This window comes from Tenebrio molitor, chromosome 5, assembly GCF_963966145.1.
Source record: "Tenebrio molitor chromosome 5, icTenMoli1.1, whole genome shotgun sequence".
NCBI classification, from domain to species: Eukaryota; Metazoa; Arthropoda; class Insecta; order Coleoptera; family Tenebrionidae; genus Tenebrio; species Tenebrio molitor.
Genome location: NC_091050.1, coordinates 4,111,637 through 4,136,889, shown reverse-complemented (window position 1 = coordinate 4,136,889; position 25,253 = coordinate 4,111,637). Strand labels below are relative to the sequence as shown.

At 36.1% G+C, this 25,253-nt stretch overlaps 1 protein-coding gene across 3 annotated transcripts in view; it reads right to left on the bottom strand.

Moving 5' to 3' along the window:
- Positions 1 to 156: 156 nt before the first annotated feature.
- Positions 157 to 25,253, bottom strand: part of LOC138130952 (homeotic protein spalt-major-like) — a 62,177-nt gene continuing 37,080 nt past the window's right edge. Inside the window, exons 2-9 of one of the 3 annotated variants that reach the window (XM_069047677.1) lie at positions 3,158 to 5,988; positions 2,825 to 3,101; positions 2,632 to 2,765; positions 2,058 to 2,207; positions 1,737 to 1,992; positions 1,242 to 1,393; positions 861 to 1,034; positions 157 to 804 (exon numbers count right to left, since the gene is read on the bottom strand). In XM_069047677.1, coding sequence (XP_068903778.1) covers positions 547 to 804; positions 861 to 1,034; positions 1,242 to 1,393; positions 1,737 to 1,992; positions 2,058 to 2,207; positions 2,632 to 2,765; positions 2,825 to 3,101; positions 3,158 to 5,988 — 4,232 coding nt within the window. In that variant the 3' untranslated portion in view covers positions 157 to 546. The remainder of the gene's footprint in view (positions 805 to 860; positions 1,035 to 1,241; positions 1,394 to 1,736; positions 1,993 to 2,057; positions 2,208 to 2,631; positions 2,766 to 2,824; positions 3,102 to 3,157; positions 5,989 to 25,253) is intronic. The other 2 variants (XM_069047678.1, XM_069047679.1) reach the window with 2 other exon arrangements.

Below are 25,253 nucleotides of genomic sequence, written 5' to 3'. Positions count from 1 at the left end.
TCTTGCGAACAGATGATGAGCAGAGTATAATCTGAATGAAGAAATAGAAGAAATAGAATAAGGTGAAGATATTTTACATAAATTAGGGTTTGTACTTGGGAAAGGAAGATAGGTGTGGGATAAGCATACATCAATAATTAATAATATGAAACAGTCTCATCGTACAGTGATATATTATATACACAGAATGCCACGTGACCTGCTAAGCAGGGTTAACAAACTCATGGACAACATCTAACATACGGTACAGTGATTCTCAAATGCATTTATGTACTAACTATTTATGTACAGGGTGTAATAAAGCTAGAAACTGGCGTCGCCAGCGTCCTCGACACGTATATGTAACACAGCAAACGATATACGAGTTATAGTCATATACACTTAGCTATTATAATACAGGTCCTAATATTGAAAATAACTCTAAGAAAACACAGCAGTATTAGTGGCTGTCCTTGCAGCTTTTACAGCTGATGTATCACAGTATGCATTGCCCCGATCCGCTCTTAGACTAGTTGAAATAGGAACATGGCAGCCTTTCCAGAAATTTCAGGCAGCTAAACCTTCTCTGCTTGCTGGCAGCAGCTCCTCTCGTGGGGTTTCAGGGGCCGATTTACGTTCGAAATGAAGATCCCATAGGCTCCGTGATTCCGGGTCGCGACTAGGAGGCCTCTCGGGTCGCTCCGGTGAACCACCCTGCGATCGCAGCGCTTCTGGCGGCGGGTAGCCGAATCCTAACAGACCACTATACTTGCCTGCTCCACTCATTCCGTTTTGATTATTCTGTACAACTGACATTTCGTTCAACTGCGTAAAGATAACGGAGTTAAATGGAATCCTGTTTTTAGAGATTTCTCTTTTACCTTCTGCTGCATGCCGTTAAGGAATGGAGCCGGTAGGTACGGATAAAAAAGGTCTGGCCTCCGTTGCAGAAATTCGGAATCCTTGGGTGTCATGGGAATGGGAGGCAGATCTAGAGACATGCGACGACCGCGTCGAGACGCTCCGTTGCTCCACATATGGGTTCCCATATGTACCTGCGGACAAGCGGAAAATACGTATTTCTAGGATAATTCGCACTTGAAAGTAGATCTACATATGCACATGATCACTCTATTGAATCTTAGGATCAGTGTATCTATGAAATATCCCTTTACCATCATGAATAAATAATCATTGTGAAATATGTGCATACGGCTCCAGTCCCAAGTTAGTGGCGTTAGTGAAGCGCAAGCAGTTCTTACCTTAAGGTTTCCTTTGGTGGTGAAGGCCTTCTGACACACGGTGCATCTGAACGGCTTATCGCCCGTGTGCGTACGCATGTGTATCTGCAAGGCCGAGCTGGACGAGAAGTTCTTATTGCATACGTGGCACAAGTGCTTACTGGCCTGTAAGCCTGCAAACACACACACAACACACATGAGCCCACAACCAGCTAGTTAGTGCAAGCGATGACAACAAGGTTAATCGTATCGCTTATTATCATTCTTATGTACACAAAAGTGTTCCAGAAAACAACGCCTCATAAGTAAATATCAAGAACAGTGGAATCCAGGCCTGCTCCGTAATCTTAATTTAACACGGTTGCAGTTGCTGTGTAATAGATTTAAAGAATATTTGGACCTCAATTTTGTAATCTTAAGTAAGATTTATTGAATTTATGTCTTGAATGTAAACATGAAGTAATAATGTTGGAATAATAACAAATGAATAAAAATTTCAGCTGAAAAAATACTTACTCGGTGGACGTTTTGGCAAAGGTAATTCAGTCTCGGATGGTTCCCTCTTAACTGGTTGCTCTTTATTTTGCTCAGCCGCGGAAGAATGTGGTGGTTGGATGGGCTGTTCGTTCTCGTTAGGTTGTGCCTCTCTTTGAGGTAAATTTTGTGGGGCTTGTTGGGAAGATTCGTCTCCACTTACGGGAGGTTTATTCTCAAACATATGCTGAGGCATATCCCTTATTTTATGTGTTAACATGTGTTGCTTCATGTTGCCCTGGAAAAAGAATTACAGTTTCATAAAAACGTTGAGAATAATTGTTGGCAAGTGGCGGCTCTTACCGCGATATGCATCCAGTTTGAGGCGTATCCAGGGCTCATCGGTAGCGGAAGTACCGATGGTATTGACTTGCGAAGTGCAGGTTTCCGTTTGCGTGCCCTCCAAGGCTCCGCTTCATCCTGGATACGCCTCTCTCTGCATACACATCCGTCCTGAAATAGTATTTTAAATAAACAGGCCGTATCAGTTTATATCAAACTGCGTATCCCGGAATTACATCGAATGTTATGTGGGGTCAAGAATGACTGTTCAGTAAAATCATAAAGCTATTTCCTCATCAGTCAGTTCCTAGATAAAAAGATGGAGTCCCTGTTTAGGTGCCAGGTGAACTGTAGTTATTTATCGACTTATACCGCATGTCTACCATTACGATGTTTATCATTTTAAAATGGAGACGAATATAAAAGTGAGATTCTTAATCAAAAATAGACCACTTAGACATTCGACATAACTTATAGCTGGCTTAAAGCCAACAGTTAATTCGAGATGTCGCCAACTCTATTGTGTATACAAAAATAGCTCGGTTTTATTTCTCAATTCAATCACATGCATTTAAAGACAGCTCGTTTGACGTACCTTCGTCGAGAAACCTCTGTCGCAGACGCTGCACTTAAAAGGACGTTCTTTCGTGTGACTTCTGTAATGAATTTCCAAGGCGGAATTGCAAGCGAAAGTTTTGAAACATAAGTTACAGGTGGTGTTCCCACGGCCTAAATCCAAAACATTCTCGTCAAAGTTCGTTCAACTAAAAGTACAAAAATAATGTTACCTGGTGGCCCGACTGCTAAACGCAGTGGACTGAATGCTGTTGATGTTAAAACGGACGAAGTCAACGATGACAGTGCCGACGACATTAAAGGAGTCGAACCTTGACCTGGTGGTATCAATCCAAAAGTTGAAAATAACGATGGTGGAGGTCCAGGACTTGGACCCGGACTTGTAATTAAAGGCTGGTTAGTTCGAGGTGTTAAATCTAAAGCGCCCAAAGAGTTGCACTCGGAAGGGGTCGGGCTACCGGCTTGTTGGGATGAAGGTGGACGCGGAATCTGCACATCACAAAACAATGTTTTACATCTGTGGACTTCATTCATTTCGTATTTACCTGGACGGGTGTTGTCGAAATTCGATTCGGCGACGATCGAATTTCTGAACTTCCTGGACTTGTGATTCCCGACTGACAAGGTGATTTTTCACCATTTTGCACCGGTGATGCTGACGCAGCCGTTCTGTTTGAACATAAATCCTCAGCGGAGCAACTAAGTCCACTAACTGACAATTGAGAGGCCATACTAGTGGGAGCACCTTGTATATCCGACGGCGACGATGCAAAAGGAGGATTTTGATTTTCAGAATTGCTAATATCGTCGTCGTCGTCATCATCATCATCCATCGATTCGTGTTCATCTTTTTCAAATTTTTCAAATTTGTGATTCATCGAAAGACCGGCGTGACCCAACGGAGAAAGGCCCGGAACGGCAAATCCTTGCCCTAGGAATGGATTAATGGAATTATGAAGCGAAGGGAATCCTCCGGGGGAAGGAAAGTCTTTGACTTCAGCAGCTTGAATTTGTTCAGGAGTGAGATCAGTTGGTTCACCCGTGTGAAGGCGGATATGTTGTTGTAAAACTAGAGCATTGGTGAATTTTTTGTGACAAACTGGACATTGATGCAAGACGCGCATAGGGGGTTTAGCTCGATGCACTCCCATGTGTGTCTTAAGGTTACCTTTGGTGGTGAATGCACGACCGCAAATCTTACATTTAAAAGGACGTTCTCCGGTGTGAGTTCGATAATGCATCTGCAAGGCGCTTTTGCACGACAACACTCGATGACATATCACACACTGATTCGGATCTGAAAGTTTATGTTCGATATTGTCAACTAGCTGTTGAAGTTTGCTGGTTTCCGAGGTTTTTGTCACTTCTATCAAACTTTCCCATGAATTGTCGTTGCTTCCGGGTCTCGGTAATAAATTCGAGTAGATAGCGGGATCTTTGGCTGGATCGACCAGTGGCGTCGTCGGGAACGGTCCTAAGCTTCCTGACGATGTACTACTAGGCGGTGAACTCACTTGTCCAAACGAAAAATTTGCAGGCAATCTTTGACCCGTGGAAATGCTCAAAGGAACTGTTATGGAATTACTTTTATTGGAGAGATTTTCGGGTTCATCCTGCATGTTTTCCGACTGATCAGCACCAGGACTTCTCGTCCCCAACATGTCATCGTTGCTGTATTTACTATCAATACTGCATTCGTCATAAGCCGCAGGTGACGGATATCTTTCTGGCTCGTGTTCTGGTTCATTATCTACATCATTTGGCTCTTGTTTTGGTGTTATTTGAGGAACATTAGCAGATACACGTACGTCATCATTATATTCGCGTTTTTCTTCTGAAGCTTCTGACTTACACTCCCGTATAGGAGTAGGAGATCTTGTGGGTTTACTGAGATTTTCTGGAGCTTCTTGTTCTTCTCGTTTCATAAAAAGGGGATGCGGTGGAAAAAGTCTCTGTGGAGGTTCCTGCGATCTGTGAGGTGAAGGTTGCAATCTGCTACTTATCAAATCCGGAGGTGGTGGCCCATGAGGTCTATATAATGGTAGAGAAGTTGGTGGAAAAGGGTGACTTCCTGGAAAGCTAATATGCGGCGGATGTGGGGGGCCACCCGGCGACAACGAAGGCTGTTGTCCTAATTGAGCCAACAGTGGAGGATGATACTTGTCGAGATGTTCCGGCACCGGATTAGGATTCATTTTGATATGAGGAAACTTTGCACTATGTCTTTGAAAATGTACTTTCAAGTTACCTTTCGTGGTAAACCGACTACCACAAACATTGCACTTATAAGGACGTTCTCCGGTGTGAGAACGGATATGTATTTGTAAAGCCGAATCTGATCCGAAAACTTTGCCGCAGTATCTGCAACGATGTTTAAAGAATGGTTCATTGCGACCCTTGGAGTCGTAAGGTGATAAAGATCCCTTGCTTTTTCTAAACGCTAATTCGTCAGCCAGATTTGTAGCCAGCAAACCTTGACTGGCGTTATCTAATACTTCTTGGGCTCTCTTCTGCAACATCTCTAAAGTATTTGGTTCATCTAGTGAAGGTGGATCGTTACTGTGGGTGATTATGGTTGAAGCTAGTGATGACGATATGGAACAGTGTTGCGATTGTAGAGGTAGAGAGCAAGGAACGTGTATTTCAGTCATTTGGTTCTCAGATGGTTCTGGGGGTTGTTGTGCGATGGGCTGATTGAGAGGTTGTTGTGGCGGCGCTGGAGTTGGTTCCCGCGATACAGGAAGATTTTGTGGGGGCGGCGATGCTTCCGTCGGAGCATTTTCGCCATCATTTTCAGACGGTGGTGGTGAAACAGGACTCGGAGCTTTCGACCTGTCAATTTGTAACTGTTGTTGCAACTGATTGATAAGTTGCAACTGCAATACTTGTTGGTGCTGCAAAGTGAACAATGTTGATTGTAAGACTGCTAACTCTTGAAGAGCTGCTTCGTTATCCGTGTTATTTGCCATAGCCGTCGCTGCAAATTGTGCGACTGCTACTTTGGTATTTTGAAGAGCTTCCAACGTCACGTGGCCCGGTGCAGAAGGTACTGGAAACGGAAAAGTCATCCTGGGACTGTTGTCATCTGCGGAATTTTCTTCGACACTGTTGTTATTGGCGGCGTCTTGTCGATGACGTCGCATACGTTCTAAACGTTTGCCGCCAGCGTCGTCATCCTCGTCGTCTTCTTCAGAAACAACCATGTCTTCGGGGTCGGAGTGAGCCGGGTCGTCGTGCTTAATCGCTTTCTTCTCGCATTCAGCTTTGTGCGTTAAGTATTCTCGGACGTCCGTGAATTGTTCCTGACATCGTTGACACATGAGCACTTCAGACAGAACTTGCGAGATTTCCGGGTCGACACATGGTGAAGCTTCATCTGAAAATAAAAAACTAAGTTATTTTACGAGAAATGAAGTGCCATACCGGAAAATTGCCGCAATAAGTAGAAAGAACAACAAGGTTTGGCCTCTGGAGACCGACCACAATAACTAACAAGGGCGTGCGCTCCGCTAGCATAGGTCGGTATATTATTAAATGAGATATGAAACTGGTGGGGTGATATGTAGGGGAAGATAGAGCAAGCGCGAGAGATGACAAAGTGGTTGTAGGGAACCAGCCAGGATCTCGGTTATGACAGCTGGGCGGTGTCTACCTATTCATAAATATAACGCACTTGTTGCTCGTTCATAATCCCCGCCTTCTGGAACCGCCCAGATTCCATATCCATAACGCGAATGTAGCGAACAAGTCTTGGTCGCTTATAGTAGTGAAGCTTCTTTGTTCAATGGGTTTGGACACCAAAGAATCCCGAAGGAATTCATTTGAAGTAACGCGATTTGACGGTTGAATACGTTACCAGGACCGAACTGGCTGGTAGATGCGTTCTCGGTATCGATTGCTTATAAAAGTTATTACTTATTGCCGAGAACTCGTTATCGCAAGCGAGACCAGCAAGAATTCGATACGCTTACAAACACGGCACATGCCCACTTTTTCTCATTTAAAACTTCCACAGTTTCTCCAGTCACAATATATTAAAACCAAGTTCAACTAGATAGAACATAATCGTATTTGGTCCACTAAATTAAAAATAAAGAGTTTTCTACTAGTTTTAAAATAATTGTACGATCAATCACCGTAGGAAATTAAAAAGAACGAACCAATATTGGGTTTAAATAACAATTTACAATTACCATCACTTTGTACTTGGAAATTAAATAAACATACATAATTATAAATATGTTGATAAAAAATAATTTTACAGATGTTTAGTAGAAATTAACATTTTAAGCGCGATCACTAATTGGCCAATTTGTAGCTTTAATTTGTTCTGTACCTATAGGAATCTACACTTATGAGAATCTCTACGGACTAGATTTTTAGGTTGAGTTTCAAATTAACGTAAATACATAAAATACAAAACAACCTGCAGTTAATTGTTAAGGTCGCAAGAATGCGATTACTAATGGATTTTTTCAATTGATGAACAACTGCCAATGTTTATTACTAAATAAGAATTATTTGATTACCACATTAGAATCGAATTCTTTTAAAATCATGCCTTTTTTATTTGTTATTGATACACAAAATTGTATTTATTTTGTGTTACTCTGTTAGAAAAACTTTTAATACAGAGATATAAATTAACAATAAGCATCAACTTCGGATAGCGCAATTCTTTTTTATTTTGCCAATTAAATTTTATAATGCTACATTTAATTACACACACAAGGCAACCTAGAATTAATCAATTTTACATTTCCCTTAGAGGACTTATTGTTAACTTATTTAGAAATAAAGTGAGTTATGAGTGAGGTATATGTAATGTGGACAATTAAATATAACACATTAGCTTTAGTAAAAAAAAAAATATTGCAATGGATACATAATTTAATACACATAGGTATACAGGGTGAGTCGGGAGGAACGGCGGAAACATCATGAGTGTATTTACACGTGAAAATAATGTAAAAAAAACTGATATGTTCTTATCCGATTTTCATTTGTTTTCAAGTTATACCGTAATTTAAAAATGTATCTTGCGTTCTATTTGCATCCAAATTTTCGTTGTTTTCACATTCAAAACACTTTGTAATCAGAGTATGCCATGTTTGACGCTAAAAAACATTTCTCTGCTTGAAAAATGAAGTGTACAAAGTACAAGTGAACCCTCGGGAAGCGCTAATTCGACGTATTAGAAACACTGCAGCCAAGAAAGGAATTAAGCAATTAGGAAAGCAACAAGCTCCCTTCGTCGATGAAACAGAAAATGCTTAGAGAACGCGCTTATTAAGACAATGTTAATTGGTGCGATTCTGTTTTAAAATTTACTAGTATTGCTATATAACAATGTTGTAGTTGCTATGATATAAAGCTGTTGATTGGTTGCATCTATGCAAAATCAATGTTGTTCAATAACAATATTGCTAAATTTTGAAACAGAATCGCACTAATTGTTTGCAATTTTGATTACATATTTGTTATTAATTACCCTATAACTTAAAAACAAATGAAAATCGGATAACAACATGATTTTTTTAACATTATTTTCACGTGTAAATATACACTCATGGAGTTTCGGCAGTTCCTCCCGACTCACCCTGTAAACTTAATGTATAAATTTCGCATACGTAAAACTTAATTAATTCTGAAATTCGCCTTTCCGCAAAGAGAACTTCGAGAAGTTGTTAACATAGTTAAACTGGTTTAAATAATCGGCAAGAAAAATACACGTTTTTACCAAACGTTTTCTGTAACAACAGATTTATTTTGTTGTAAATAAAATTACGCATTAAATAATATGTTTCTACAATAAATTATAATACATACAACGGAATGTAGGGAACAAATTATTTAGTTTTTAATTTACATCTACGTATTGGCGATATATTTTAACATGTCATCATCTATAAAAATGAATTAACGGAATAGGTTTTTTTTCACAATTTTTTGACTATTCCGCAATACTTAAAGAATTTACTTGGATCGCAAATCATTTTTGCGTTGAGCGCTGAACGTGTTTCGTAAATATTTCAGTTCGATATGTTTTTCGTGTTTATAACAGTGACAAATACAAAACAGTATAGGTAACATTTCTGTGACAAGTTGGTAGTTGTAAAATTAGACGAGGTGTAAAAAGATTTTGGTGGTTTAGCCGTTTTCCATCGTGTATAGATGTGGGGGCTGAGTGTGATGCGATCTGATTTGTTTACCATTAGGCGGATTTCCTTGCGGGACTTATAAAAAGCGGTCAACTCGACGAGATCGATCGGTTTTCCGAGTTAGAAATTCAATTCGATATAGAGGCAGGGGCGGCAGAGAGCTTTACGACTAAGAATTTCGCAAACAGCAATAGATAGATGTTATATATTTCACAACATCGCCGTCTCTAGAGATAGACAAGGATAGAGAAGGGCGTCTCGGTGAAAATTTTTTTCGGTTTCGTTTACGCGTTCGTGGAAACGTAGACGTAGAACTAGTAGCCGGTTTATTTTTGGTGCAGAGAGTACATTGTATTGAGTTCGTTAGTGTCAAGGTAATTTAACCAGTCGTCATAAATAGATGTCTGTGGCACGTGCATTTTGGGCCGAATAGGGCCCTGATATATTTATCTGGAGAGGGTCGTTTGACAGACAAATGGTGGGACTCCTGGCTCGTGCTCGACGAAAAACCAGCTTCCGTTTTCATAAAGCTGGAAACAGGCTGTTGTCATATGTGCCGGATTCCCCGCATTTTTAAATATCGCTTCCGCCGTTAAATTACACCGTCTATTATTCTGTTAGGGGTGAGTTTTTTTAACGCGACGCGGGCGCGTCCCCGTTTTCACCAAAATTTAAGGGTTTGTTTATAAAATATTTCCGCGAGCTGACTTCAACTGACTGTGAACAGACTTTTCAATTTTGGCCGTAAACACCGCATGCCGGATGTAATATAAAGGCTTCCCCAGATCACGTTTCTATATCGAAGCCGTTCAGTGATGCGTTATCCAGTTTCGCGGGAAACGGACCCGTAAAAACGGATACGAGGAGATGCTATATTTGCAATTCCAATTAATTACGCTTTTCCAAGTGAGACATGCTGCACCCCCCGAGAACGGTTCGCTCGCGACCAATTGCCTTCAACTCCCCAATACCAGGATTTCATTATACACCCGTGGCGCACGATTTGTGCAAATGATTATCTTTAAAAAAATGTATCGATTAACTTCAAATTTTCGGACAGTTTTTTATTCTTGCATGATATGTCAAACTTTCATCGATTGCCACTTGAATAACTTCTTAGCAGTTTAACCAAGACGATAATCCGATACAACGGATATATAAAAACACAAATTTTTGACGTTTACGCTTTGGTAGACAAAACCCATGAAAATTTTACGTCAACGGGGTCAATGATAAAAAAAAATTATTCAACATTTATCCATGAATGCAAAATAACTAAAATTCAATGTTTTCGAATCACATTGGTTTAATGTTTCATTTCCTGTTAAAACAATAGTCAAAATCAGTTTTTTACGCTTTCAAATTAAAATTAATCAAATTGGTTTTGCTGAAGTAATTGGTAAGAATGTGTCCACTTCTTACAAAACATGTGAAAAAATTCTATCTCTTACCTATACTGCCATAATTCTAAAAGTTCTCATCATTTTATATATTTTTCTACTCTTCCTTTCCTTTTCTATTTTATCAGAGTTAGTAAGTTAGGTAGTTAGACTCGATAAAAAAATTGGCCAAGGTTGTATATAGACCACTCTTTCAACGAGCTTACCTTTAAATTACTGCAAGTATGTTAAAAATGTTCAGTTTAAAGACTTTATATAAATAAAGAAAATGAAAAGGTGCTTTAATTTTTTTAGGCTAAATAGTAGTTATTTTTTAATCTTCCAAGTTATAGGTAGATATAAACACTTGAGATATTTGTAGACCTAACGTTTAACGTACCTACACGTTATACAAATTTAAATACATTTTTTGTAAAAGTATTGATCGATTAGTAATGGATGTGTATCTTATGAATGAATCAGATATTTCTTGCGAATTCGCCAGATCTATTATCACAATCTTAAACGAAAGATAAATGAAGTCCTGAAAACTATGATCAGGCTACAAACAAATTTATAGCCGAATGTTTTGGCTAATGTTCTTGAAAATTATGAATATACCTACACGTTTTTTAAATGTAATTTATTAAAGAAACTAAATATATCCACGTCTTATTTTGTTTGCTTTCAAATGTTGTGTAATTATGGATTTTGGGGATTTGTTCGTTGGTAGAAAATCTTTGATGGTTAAGCGATGCCGCCCCGATAAAATCTGGACGCACTTGTGTGGAAATAAAGCGCAAATAACGAACGATGGTAATAACAGAAAGACCGGGCCATTTCCTTTCTTTAGTTTTACCGCAACAAATTTGTCCCCGTGGTCTTTTATGTGTTCTGAATGCATCGACGCAATGTAATACGAGATATTTATCCTTACCTGACCGCATAGGCACTGCTCCAAGCTCCCGTATATAATACGGGCCGATATTTGAAGACAAACAACGTCTATATTTATGTCATTGTAATGTCATCATTACAGCTATTGTGTCCTAAATATGTCCGGGATTATGCCAGGTAGTTATACGACAGTGCTGCTGGGGGGTGACAGATGTGTAGGAAGGTCTTTGCAACCCGCCGTTATCATTTTATAGAAATTTCGGACGACAGTTGCGCAACTGACCGTGTTTGACGTTAATGTTGGTCCCATTACACCCCCGCAAATTGATGATTTATTAGGGCAATTACGTCGACTCGTACGCAATTTTGACAATTTACCCTATAATTTCCCTTTTTTTGGTAAAAACCAAATGCAGCCGTCCAAGGCAAACGAAAATAAATTTAAGTATTATAAATAAGCACGAGGAAACAGCCTAACCCAACATAACGACTGTGGCCCACCACATTTAGAATCCCGTGTTTATTTTAATGAGGAGACGTGTTTTCATTTATTTCCCCAAATCTCCAGTTTTATTAACATACGGATATTTATACGAAGACGTGTTCAAGGTCAGATTATCTTCACCATGCTGCGACAGGTAAGTGGATAACTCCCACTTATATTTCTGGATTCTACCTAAAGACATTGGTACACAACAATACCTATCGTGGGAAAATTTTAAATCTTTATGTGAATTCTTGCAATTTTTAAATTTTATAAAAATATATCAACAATATCAAAAAACATTACTCGATTTGTGTAACATCACGAACTGTACTATTGAAACTCATTTTTTATTATTATCAAGTTAAATTATTTTCAAAATGCTCTAAAAAGAGAATGCTTTTTGGATGATTTTGAAGCACTAGTGCGCGAAATTGACATTCGCGGTTGGCTGTTGCGGTCGCAAAATGTCATTTTGAAGATAGTAAATTCAAAAATTGTTTTTTTTTTTAAATTTTCGTTATGTTTTATAATAGTTTTTTGTTAAAATTTTGTTTAACTGTCTTCTTTTCTCTATCTGTAAAGAATTAATACCTAAAGGTTCTTTTTTACTTATTTTAGGTATCCTTATTTAAAATAAACTTCGAGCGATGAACTTTATACCAGACGAACGATAAAACTTATAATTGCAATGCAAAAATAATAGCCAATTACTTACAAATCATAAATAAAATACCACGAACGTCATTTTATTTTGTTGGGCGCACTTTATCTCGTAAAATTGAAATATTTATTGGTACGTAGGAGCTTTAACGACACTGTAATATTATTTTACAACACATAACCTTTATTAATGGCAGGCCATAATTATAAATATTATTTAATTTGAAGTATTATTTAAGCATTTCAGTAGCTTCACGTCATGTTGCTAAAATTTACGTCCGTTTAGTATTTGCCACCGTAATTTCCAAAAAAAAACCATAACGGACATTCACTGAAATGACTTAAATTCAAAGGAAAATTGGTTTCCATCATCTAGTTAATTGCGTCGTATGAGCGACTTCCTGTCCGAAGTCTCGTCAATATCGGTGTGCGATCTGGAATGCCTAAGGTGACTGCGCCCAGATTCTCTAGAATCCGTCCATCTGTTAAGAGCATTTTAAAAAATTAAACAGCATTCACGTTGCTCTTGGAAAGACGTGTGCAAATTTATCACGATATGAAACATGCAAACCGTTGCCTGTTGCATATTGCAGAATGAAAAAATTCGAGTCAGAACCGAACCGAAATCTTTTAATTAAGTTCAGATAAAGTATTTTCCGATGGGTCTGTTGGCTGAATGCGACCCTGCTCGGTGCCCTGTCACATGATCTGAGTTATATGGCAACTGCACTGCCAGCAACAAGCAAAGCAAGCCTTTCAATATGCAAGAAAAATAAATCTCCACGCTCTGCCTTAGCAAGCTTTATAATTAGTGGTTTTTAAACAATGCCCACGATTCTTTCTCTGTCGCCAGAGGAACGCTCCGAAGCCATTGCTGTTGTCGCCATACTTTTGTTTTCTTTTAATAGTCTCGCGTTTTATTTTGGATGATTTTTTTATGTTACCAATTCAGGCCCTCAACTTAAAATTTGGATATAGGTAAATTAATTAAATGTTGACGCTATACCAGGGTTGATGCAAATGTCGGGATGCCATCGTGACTGGGTTTGGTTAACATTCCGTATTTGTAGAAAAATGGTCGGCCATTGTTGCTGAACGTGTTACATTTATATTTCTAGAATTGCTTTGTTATAAGCAATTTATTGGATTATTCAACAAGATACAGCGCTAAATACATCCCTGGGCCATTGTTTTCCAAAAGGACGATAAATTGCCCGCAACAGTTTATTTCTACTTCTTCTTTAAGTATCTATTATTTTTTCTAAAATATAAGTCGTCATGCCATGCAAAACAAATTCGCCCATATATGTAATTTAATTAATTTCATCGTAAACGGTCTTCCTAAATAGGTAGGTAACTTGTTTTTCAATATTTTTTTTTTTTTTATAATAGATAATTGTACTGGAGATTCTTTTTCTGCTCCATAGAATTGAACTGTGCGATTTCCTTTTCCGTTTTGATTTTTTTGTCAAAAACTGTCAAAATGTGTACATAAATGTTTGAATAAATGCCAATTATGTATTATAAATAATTTTTATTTAGGTATGTCTAGGTACTACATATTATGTAGGTAGGTATACTTAAATGATCTAAAAAGTATTTTTAAGTTTTCTTATGTAAATGTTTATTTAATACTTTCTTAAACTGACAGAATTAGATTATAATATTTATTCATTTAAATTTTCTCCACTACATAGGTACACATAAGTAGATATATATAGGTATTTACCTATTTCTATAAAAACACCAACACAAAATATTTGAATCATCTAATACAATAAGATTTTGCAAATATGTAATGCGAATAAACAAGACTGTACCTCAGAATTAAACTACATATGTATTATGTATCGGGTGTTCATTTAAATTTATCCTCAAAGTAGGCATTGAAGAGTCGATTGTGAACGCACCACGGATTACAGATCGCGGATCAGCTATTTAAGTCTAACCTTACTTTTGCGTTGTTTGTATTTTTACTGTGGAAACTGACGTGTGGTGCGTTCACAATCGACTCTTCAATCCCAGCTTTGGGGATAAATGTAAATGAACACCCGATTGAGTATAAAAACGAAAGCTCTGCCAAAATTTAGTATCATTATCTCATGTTAAAAAAAATATACATAATATGCATATGCATACGTAGTGTATAACGAAAATTAGGTTTAAGTTGGCAGTGTTACAGAATTGAGAAAACTAAAATGTTGAGTCTTATAAGTGAGAGTAAATAACATGCATATAAGAGTACGTTGGAGAACGTTGATATTCTTTTTTCTCCTCTGATACTCTTGACAAAGACACTGAAGTACCAATATTTTTTTAACATATTACAATAATAGGCAGTTAGTAGAAGAGCCTTTAAACCAACTACTAATATCAGCACCATTTTGTATCTACATAGTCATTTTCTATTCAACAAATAAAAATTAACCGTTATACTAAATAATGGAAGTGTTTAGATACTACCCACATATTTGATATCTTGTAAGTAGAAACTTCACAATTTATGTACATATTTGGAAAGTTGTAATATTAGTGTTTTTATCTAAAATTAAGTGATTATGCCTATAGCCTAACACTTAACAGATATTTAATATTCCAACAGCAGTTAATGACCCTATTCTATTATCAGAAACAGATGTGTGATAAAGATTTGTCACATAAAAGTTGAGATGAATACGTAAAGATTCTTTTAATTTTTAAATATCACAAATACGTATGTAGGTAAAGATATCCATTTATTACAAGTAAAAAAAAAAAATTAAATGTGACATAAATAATACACCAAGGGACTGCAAATTGTGTCCTGGGAGAGTTGAAATTGCGTACCCAATATCCAAATATAGGTGGGTTCCTTTTTAGGATGGTACTTCATACTAGATAATGAAACCATTAATGTAAACATTGGTGGAACAAATCAGCGACTCCCCTATGCGATAGATAGCATCGATAACAATGGCAAGGGAATACGTAGTGCACTCTAAACACAAAGCGACTAGTCGGATTGCAACTAACAACCCGGACTCATATGCATGTATATGAGGCTACTACCTGTGACACAGGTAGTTTATGTGACTGGTCAATGAAGAATGCGTTCCCCCATTGGCTTATAGAACGAGTTATGATGAGGTGAGATTGGCTCTACCTGGGCCAAGCACCGCCTTCGCCCAACCTTCGCTTGTCTTGTTCATAAGTTGCTTTATTACAGTTGTCGACCAGGTATATTAGATGAGGGTACCTTCGAGTCCGGTCAGACGTTGAACACCTCAATAAATAGACTGCGGAATGAAAATAGTCCAACGACGGTGCAACGTAATGAAGTACTCTGCCGGTCTGAGAACCAGTTTTGGTGATGTTGACGTGCTCTTAACATGGCCGGTGCTGATGGGACCGGTCCCAAACAAAGGCCCAGGCTGTTTGTATAACCAAAGGGTCATCCAAAAACTGATCCTAATTTCACTTCTCAAGAGATATCATTTTAAAATGAACGGGATAGTACCAATGACCAATGAAAGAACTTATAGGGATTTTTATGAGCAAGATGATGACTTACAGTGTGGGCTACATCTCCGTATTTTAATTTTAATTGAGCTGACTCATTAAGAGTTGTATTGAGTTGTGTGTATCGATCAGGTAATAAGATTACCTTGAAACCGAGCAATGCCACCAAGGTTTCGCGCCAGCCGCGACCACGGTAGACGCCTAACGAACATGATGGCACCTTAACAATAATTTACATTTTTCTGACGGACAATAAACCCAAATGGTTTAATTACCGTGATTACCAAACATTCTATTTACCTCACAATAACTTTGAGTGAAGTTTTTCCTTCACAACTTCCTGTCAAAAGTCATTAATTATATCTACATAATAAATCTTACTGTAGTTAATAAACTAATAGATTTTATTAACACTCATAAATTATTTCAGATTGATATTAAATTTTAAATAAACGCAGGAATTAATTTGGATAATGTACTCGTAGGTATCTAATAAAAATCAACGTTAAACATTCTTCATCTAACTGTGTTTATGTTAAAGATAAAATAATCGCATGATAATCCCGATTCTCTAAACCAAGAAATGTCTGCGGTGGCCCATATTAAAGATGTAATCAACAGATTTGTTCAGAATGGAACTGCAAATAAACGAAGAAAAACTCCTGGAAGGCTTCCAAAATCTGGGGAAGCTGTTGGGGATTAAAGGAATGACTAGAGTAGAGAACAATCCACAATTTTTTTGCAATATTTGGATCTTTAAAGTACATCTGTATTTAAATAACAGTTTAAGGATTACAGGGAGACATGTTACTGTCCAAATATTGGTCAAACAATGTGGCAAAATATTTTTGAAAATTAGTGAAGAAGAGTACCTAGTGAGGTGAGGAACATAGTAGGAGTAAACATTTTTTCTTTGAGAATAATGCCATTGTTTTTGTAAAATGACAAAATCCTTTTCAATGAAATTTTAATCAACTAAACACGTGAAATTCGTTGTGGGGTGTTTTGATTTTAATTATTTTCCACAGTTTTTGTTTTACTTTAAATTAGGTACTTTATTATTCTTTGTAGGCAACCAAGTAATCAATTGACCTTTAGCATTGTATAGTTACGTTCAGTATTGTGGGTAGCAAATTTCACAGCTACCTACGATATAAAAAAATGAATAACCATATATCAACATTTAATACATCATTTGTAGAATTATCACTATGGTATTTGCATTGATTTTGCTGAAGTATGCAAATTTAAATGTTGATATGTAAAAAAAAACAATTGAACATTAATCAGTAAAGGTGAAGTACAGAATTTGTTCTCTGTCTATAAATTTATGACAAACGAAATAATTTGTATTATTTTATAAGAACAGTTATTCTAATTTCTCGGTCCTATAAACCTCCCCTTTCATTAGCTATGTGGATCGTGGATCAGTTCTGTGGCAAGGATGTTGACATTACTAAATATATGTGTAGGCATTTGATAACTTTTTGAATTTCCTATTTCGCTGCCGGTATTTACCATGCAATTAAATCGCGTGAACGGCGCTCATCTGGTGGGGTACGAACAACCCCGCGTGGGTAGCAACAACGCGGCTATTCACGATTCAGCAATAATGTTGATGTAGAATCGTTGGTATCGATGGAATAGCGCTGGATAACGATCCTCCGCATTGTAATGTCCGCATTTAACAAGTCCCGATAGCGTGCCATAGCACAGCAGAGTCCTGATAAATAAATCCTTATTGCTGGACGACCGGAGATAACACTGAGCATCACCTATTTGTACTCGTATGTTAGTCTGATACCGCCGCCGGTGCGGTGTAGATGCCACACCAAGTCCCGATGCGCAGTCAAACATTATCCTGGAACTTCCCTTTATACGCACTCGAAAGCAGCAGATTCACATTTGAGCACTGGAAAAGGGTCAAGACTGAATGAACGCAAATTGATGAAATAATTTTATATTAGAAATCAGTCAAACATACAAAATAATATCACGTAATCGAGCCTTGGGGAAATGAATCTGCATTTAAAGATTTTAATATAATTACATATTAATTTTAGTTGCAAAAGATCTGATGCACTAAATGTATTGATAAACAGTATGTATACGCAATAAATTGTGGTCTATCCCTATACAAATTACTTTTGACGTTAAATTAAACTTTTTGTCAGATTTTCGGTAGGTATTTCATAATAACTTCATCCACGGCTGTTCACACACTTTAAACGTCAACAAATAACTTCCTAACCTAACTTTCTCGCGTGCGTGTTTTCTCGCTGTTGTTTATACCGTATATATTGCTACAATTTAATAAAATACATGTTCTCGTTTTTTTTTCCTGCAATTCCACATATTTTTAATAATAAAATGTATTTCGTTTTATTATCCGAGCAGTTAATTCACGGGCATTTCCAAGGCTGAGTCGATTTTAAATTTTTTTGGTCACACCATAATAATTTACGTGAATTGATGAGATTTCAGAAATGTTATTATGATGAGTGTAGATTATAATTACATATATCAGTCAATGCGTAAAAAAGATAAATTGTTTTAAAACCTAGTTTAACCACTTAACAACGAAAAATTATCCTGAAACTTAATCCTCGATGCGGGTTTTTACAAAAATTGATGTTTTTATAGCAACTCTCTAATATTTTGACCCTAAATAATAAAAACCTTAATTTATTGCAAAATTTTAATAAACGCTAGGTACGTATCGGGTTTCAGTACCTAGAAAAATTCCTATTAATCAAAGGAGATTAATTTTTCTTCCACTTATTCTTAGTTATTATAAAAACATGCATTATAACGAAGAGGAATTCTTTTTATGATAGGGATGCATCTTGTTCCGTCAAAATCTTATACATAAATTAATCTTGTGATCTTGTTGATGAATTTGAAAAAACCTTAATCAATTAATAAATTAAAAAATTAAAATGCAGAGTATATTAAGATTGTACTACAAAAACTACTAAAAGTCATATTTGTGATTTTGGAGTTTTTGATAAATCTAACCCTTCAGAGCAACGTCTAGGACGGATCTTGTAAAATCTCCGTGTTTCCAGTTAAGGTAACCAATAAAAGAGTGAACAATTAGGAAAAACTTGGTTCTAATGAAATGTTAAAGCTGTGTTAATTTTCAGAAAAATGCGAAAAAATCACCCATTTTATTAAAAAAAAAAACAAAATTCGGAAACTGTTTTGCAGCCGATCAGAAAATCTATGAGGGAGCAAATCCGAGTTTTAACCATTTTGAACCAATTTTCTAAATATGTATGTACCTACAGTTGCGGAATTAAAATTTCGGGCAGTATTGTCATTTCCATACAGTAAACTCTAAAACAACCTTTACGTTAATATAACCTCATGTTTTACTCTTGTCAAATTTTGTCATTTTGATTTATTGATATTAATAAATATGTAGTGATTTATAGCATAATAACGGGTAGGTAGCAAGTGGAAACGATGATTTAATTAGACTCAGCGCAATTAACTCAAAACTCAAAATTCAAAAACTGACTGCGTGACCGACACAGAAAAGTTTAATTTTTGAATGTCAGTCATGACTCATGATGATAGTAAAAGGTGGTTTACAGAGATTTTGTTGAAGTGACAGAAAAATGCTGCCCAAAATTTTGATTCCGCGACTGTACCTATCTACATTACTAAATAAAATGACAACCACAGAGCAATTTTTAGTTTCGAATTTTTTTCTTAAAATCTGTGGATGTATTTAACACAAAACCCATTTTCCGATTTTTTTTTTTAGAAAAAAAAAATAGAAAAAAAGTATCTACCTATAGGTAGTACAGCAAGTCATGTAATAAGTTTTCTCAGTCGTATTTCTAGTTTTTATAAGCAGCGACGATTGCTGCAGTTAAAATTTAAATTTAAATCAATTAAAAATCATTCCTTAGTATGTACATATACAAACAGGTACTGTATAGGTACTGTACGATTTTTTAAAATTCTTTATACGTTGTTCATTAAAAATATACGCGTATATAAAAATGTTTCATCTAAATTTGCATATATTAGTCTGTAACATTAGTTTATTTACACAATTTAAGAAAATGTAAAATAAACATAAATATTACATACAGAGAAACGGTTTTTATACAGGCTGACAGATAGGTGTCTAGTTTAACTATTTAATAATAAATTATGACTAATTTATAATCTCATTAAACGAGAAGCAGCTGAATGATAGGTGTATATATGTGTGTAAGTTAAGACATTTTTTGCATTATTAAAATTTCCTTTTTGAATATATTAACGATATTTTGTAATTTGAATTTTTTACCAACACCTTCAAGTAGAGCTACCATTTTTAAGATAACAGGAAATATCTATCCTGAAAAAGAATTGGAACTTTATTTTTAAATGAAACAACATACGTACCCATATTTATGTTACTTATTTTTTAAAAATTAATTTACTTGTGTCCAGTTCAAGCATAAAAATTAGTGGATTTTAAAAACTTGAGCTACAGCTACAGAACTTCTTGCCATGTGACATAATGTTTTCACCTTGAGTGTATTGTAATAGTGCCAAGAGGACCTAATTCAAGAAGTTATTGTATTTATTTAATTAAGACTGATTGCTTTTAAGTAGATAATATAATTTTAAAAACGTTGTTACATTGAAGTTTCTAATATGTAATCATTAGGTAATTAACACAATTTTCTGTATTTATTTTCTCATTCAAATTCCAAGATTTTTTTAATATTAAAATTTATGAGATTTGGATTGTAATCGTAGATACTTCTTTTGATTACGAAAATTGTTTCCACATAATTAATAATAAATTAAATAGGATAGCAACCATACAAAATTAAAAATAATAAGGAAAAATAAAATGCAAAACTATTCCATTTTTTTTCGAATTGTCATTTCCGCTTTTAATTATTGTGTTTGGCAAAGAATGTGTTTATTTATATACACTTAAAAATGTCATAAATCTAAAATTAATTTTAGTTGAACTTGAAACTCTGCATTTTATTCGTTACTTAAAAAAGGCCAAGAGTTGAAAAAAAATTACGGATCAAGTTACCCTCCAACAAAAAAATGATACACAAAGTACAATGTAATTTTCCTCGAGGAAATAATGGCATTGATAATAAACATGTGGTATATTAATATTAACCTGGCGGTTCGGAACACTGTTGATGGGTGCATCGTGTCGGGCCGCATGTTCCCATATTAAATTGCAGAGATGGTCCCATAAAACGATTTACCGTCGCTTTGAGCTTGCCTGGAGCAATAAATATTAACAAACCCGATGCTAACAAACCGTATGTATTATCCTTTAGACATAAATTTGGAGAAGAGTGTTTAACAAATCCCGAACGAATAATTCAACACACGTCATTAATTTCTTTTGCGTGTTCCTTAGGTGATCGAAGGTTCCGCATTTTCCTGTGCAGGTAATCATTCTTGTATAAACGTGATGATTTATCAAGTTCACCAACGCATTTCGTTTTAGTATTGTTTTGACTTGGTGGAATAATCTAGCCATAAACACCGCATTCTTTAGCTAATTTTAGTTGTATCAGGGCAATTTCCACACGTGTTCCGCATTTGTGGCGTTTTGTTAATGTGACCTGACGTTTTCCCCTCGAGGGTTGTCTTGGAGATAGAGGGCAGAGTTCGCGACCTGCCTTAAACCGCCGCTAGACATAATACCTTCGCCAGCAGTGTGTGTATTCCACAAAGACCCTGACACGACTGCTATCTCTTCGGGTATTTTTAAACCGCGCAGCAATTGTTATAGTTGTCAACACCCGAGGCGCCCTTGACCGCCAAGGCTCCCAGGACCAAGGTATTTTTTAGAAAATTTTGTCTGATAAGCAAATTTAACAGTGATCAAATTAATTAAACATAATGAATGAAGCATTAATATTAATTTTTGCGCTAAGAAGTTTCAGTTAAAATTGGGATGAAAATGATGTGTATATTTTACTTAAAAAGGACACAACTTTACCAAAGGCTTTTATGTTACATTCTCGAATATTCATTACGGGATGTAAGTATGTCAAATTACATACATAATTAATTACTTTTTGTTAAAATTTTTAGTAAAATGTATTCTGGTACGCATTTGATAAATTTATTGGGAGTCCTTTGACGCGGCGCCTTGCGGTAGTAGGAAAGCAAATCTTCGAGGATTGAAGGAATAAATCAATTTGGCAAAATCGAATACCTACCGCTTACCGAAGGAATCTCCCTGAACAGCAGCCACACGACCACATGGTGCTTGATTGATCCATACGTATCGCATTAGCAGCAGGTCATTTAAATTTACCACGAGATAACGCCGAGTAATGAACGAAATTAAAAATAGTTTGCAATTTAACAGAAACAATTTCGCCATCGCGTCGAGCAACCGAAACCGAGCGATTTTACGATGTATTTAACAGCCTATTTTAAACGTTTTACGGCAAGTAAACAAACATTTGGGCCGTTTGTAATTAGTGGCAATATCGCAGGCGGCACGCTAGTTATTCGGGCAGGAATGATAATTCCCCGCAAAATATTACGGCCAGATGTGTGAAATATTTAGGGAAGTCTGGTGAAGTGGAAGTAAATTAGCTGGCAAGGAGCAACCGATTGAAAGGACTATCTAGGCGCGTGGGTGACAAAAGAAAGTGCAGCTGCTGGACATGTGTCCACAGGATTGCCACCTATGGACAGGGGTCGCACGTGCCCCTCGACACCCCCGCATTTCATACAAAAGGTTCGATTTTAGTTCCGGATAATAACCGCGGACTATGTCCTTGGTCCGGCATAACTCTTCGGTACATTTCACAAGGGCCGTCTTCGTTAATTAACGGTCGTAAATCCGTCGTAAAACGTTGACGTGCGGTTTTCGGTACTAAAAACATGCAGATCGCCGCTGAATATTACGAGCAATTCCGATGCCGATTCGATACACTACACTAGAGGGTGTAATCTATATGCTAATCGAGACATGTCATTGACTGACTGCCGGTGAAGAGGTTAACTTGGCAGCACCAATCGGTGACCCTTGTATTATGCCTGCTTATGCTGATTCCCTCTTAGGCATCGTCAAACGCTGTTGCAGCTTCTGATTTCAGTTAACCTTGGAACATCAAAATTGAGACACATTTATAATTTAATTCGTCATTTTTTCCTCTTTAGGTTTTTATAAAAACTATGACTTGAAATTAGAGAGAGAGAACTTTTTTTTCGCAAAGTACTTGGTGCTTTTTCAAAATCTTCAACAACACTTTAATAACCTAATATACAGTATGTTTTAAAAAATGTATGACTAAGAAAGGCTGTTGAAAAACAAAAGCAATGTAAAACGTGTGACGCAGCTTTACATTATTACACTAAACCACAGACTTTTACATAACCTTTGAATTTGATGAATTACAGGGCTATTGAACCGTCTTTACAAAAAGGCGACTTGGTAACAACTCTGACTCATTCATCTAGGAACCGATCAAGACAACTCTCGTAATAATGACATTTACGTTTGGATTATTCATACATTTTCAAATTTTTTGTTTTCCATAGCCGCTTTTGATGGAAGGTTTTTAAAACATATGGTATATTTTATATCCACTAATTTAGTCGCAGTCAATGTTTGATTTGTTATTGACGGTTTACGCATTGTCGAACACTCCAAGTCTCTGTCGCAAATTCCGTTAATTTAATAGGTAGTTACTTAGCCATTACAAATTAAAAATGTTGGCTGCCAATCTCTGCAAAGACATAAATATAACATATTTTCATGTTTTTACTTTCTCATCGTTTGTGCAGACCAGCAAAACACTGATTGAATAAATGCTTTGAAAATGGTCTGGAATAATCAACATGTTGTCGACAACTATAGAAGGTAAAATTGTTATTTTTGAAAGAAAATTTAAATTTAGATTAATTTTTCGACGACCACAACGTAAAATGAATAAATTAGCAATGATTACTATCACTAAAAATTATACATTACGCATAACAACGAACCTAAACCGAAAAGGCTGTGTATAAAACTTTGCACAAGCTATTGCAACAGTCAACCATACAATAAAGTTAGCGGCGGTAATTCAAACGTTGAACAAAAATTTTTTTGACAGTTGACTAAACCGTTAAAAAGTTGCCATTTTTTGTGGTTGTCAGAAAGATAATCTACACTACTCGCTAGATCTAGAAAGTGTCTTTCGGACACTCTTGCGTCAACATTTACATTCGTGCGAAATGGGACGCTTTTCAGGCTCGTTGTCTAATGTACTATTTTAGTTCTAATTACTTTTCCTGTTTATTAAACAAAATATTGGCGAAAGGTCTCAACTAGGCGACTAACTATATGTACATAATTAGCTTTCATAGAAACTTTAATTAAAAGTCCTTCTATCATCAGCCTTATTATTATTATTATTCCCTAGCGATGAACGATCGCCGCCCAATTTTAAAGTAATATCCGTGAAAATTAAATCATTTTAGTTAACATAGGTTCACTTAAGAACGTTTTATTATATTTCATTGTATTTTTTGAAAGTTATAAATCAATTTTCAACTTACGATTTAACCTTTTTAATGTGGTTTATTAAGAACTACAGGTTCAATTAAAACAGATTATCCGTATCAGTACGCATCGTCATTTAGGAAAGTAACATTAGGTAAAAATGGTTAAAAAAATTAAATAATTTTCTTTTAATTTGGTTTTTTATTAACTAATTCTTATACATGGATGAAGATGCACCAAAAATTTGTAGAAAGTAATGTATTATCAAAGTGCATTATCAAATGCATCCATACAGTAAAATACACTATGAAACAAATGCTTTTTGTTTTTTACATTAACAGTAACACATAAATTGCAGAAACTGTGGCCTTTAATCTTTCACAAATTTTAAAACTAGGTGTTGCACTGTAGAAATACGATTTAGTTGTAGTTACAATTTACGTGAAGGAAGATTATCTTCTGGTGTTATGGAAAAAATATAGGCGCTGTTCGAAAAACAATAGAACACACATCTAATTGTAAAAAATACTCGTATGTTGTGTACTGAAATGACTGCTGATATAGCAATATCTTACCGCTCAGCCAGGAAAGTTTGTTATTGTTGAATGTCTTGAAAAAAAATGCGTCGAATGGTGGGAAGAAATTTAAAAAAATATATACAGGGTATTTCATGAGCTAATGAGCCCGAAGGAATTGAAAATGCATTGGCATTGCAAACCTGGATATTGTCCGTGTCCATATCCAGCTTTGCTTTGCAAATGTATTGTGGGTTGCATTTTCAATTCCGTCGTGAAATCCCTTGTATAAAGAATGTATTTTTAAAGTAGTCTACAACTGTTGCCTTGAAGAATTAATGCACAGAACGGTATCCAACAGTTTGTCTTGTAAAAGTGATTAAAATGTATACCTAGTTTGCTGTGCCCTAAACGTGAGAGAGGATGATACTAGAATAATTCTTCTTCACTTCAACTGTGCAGCGAACAAGGCAATTTTTGGAGATCTCAGGGGTAAAAGAATTCTCTTTATCTTCAAGCGGTCGAAAATCGCGTCTCTACAGAAACGGTTGAA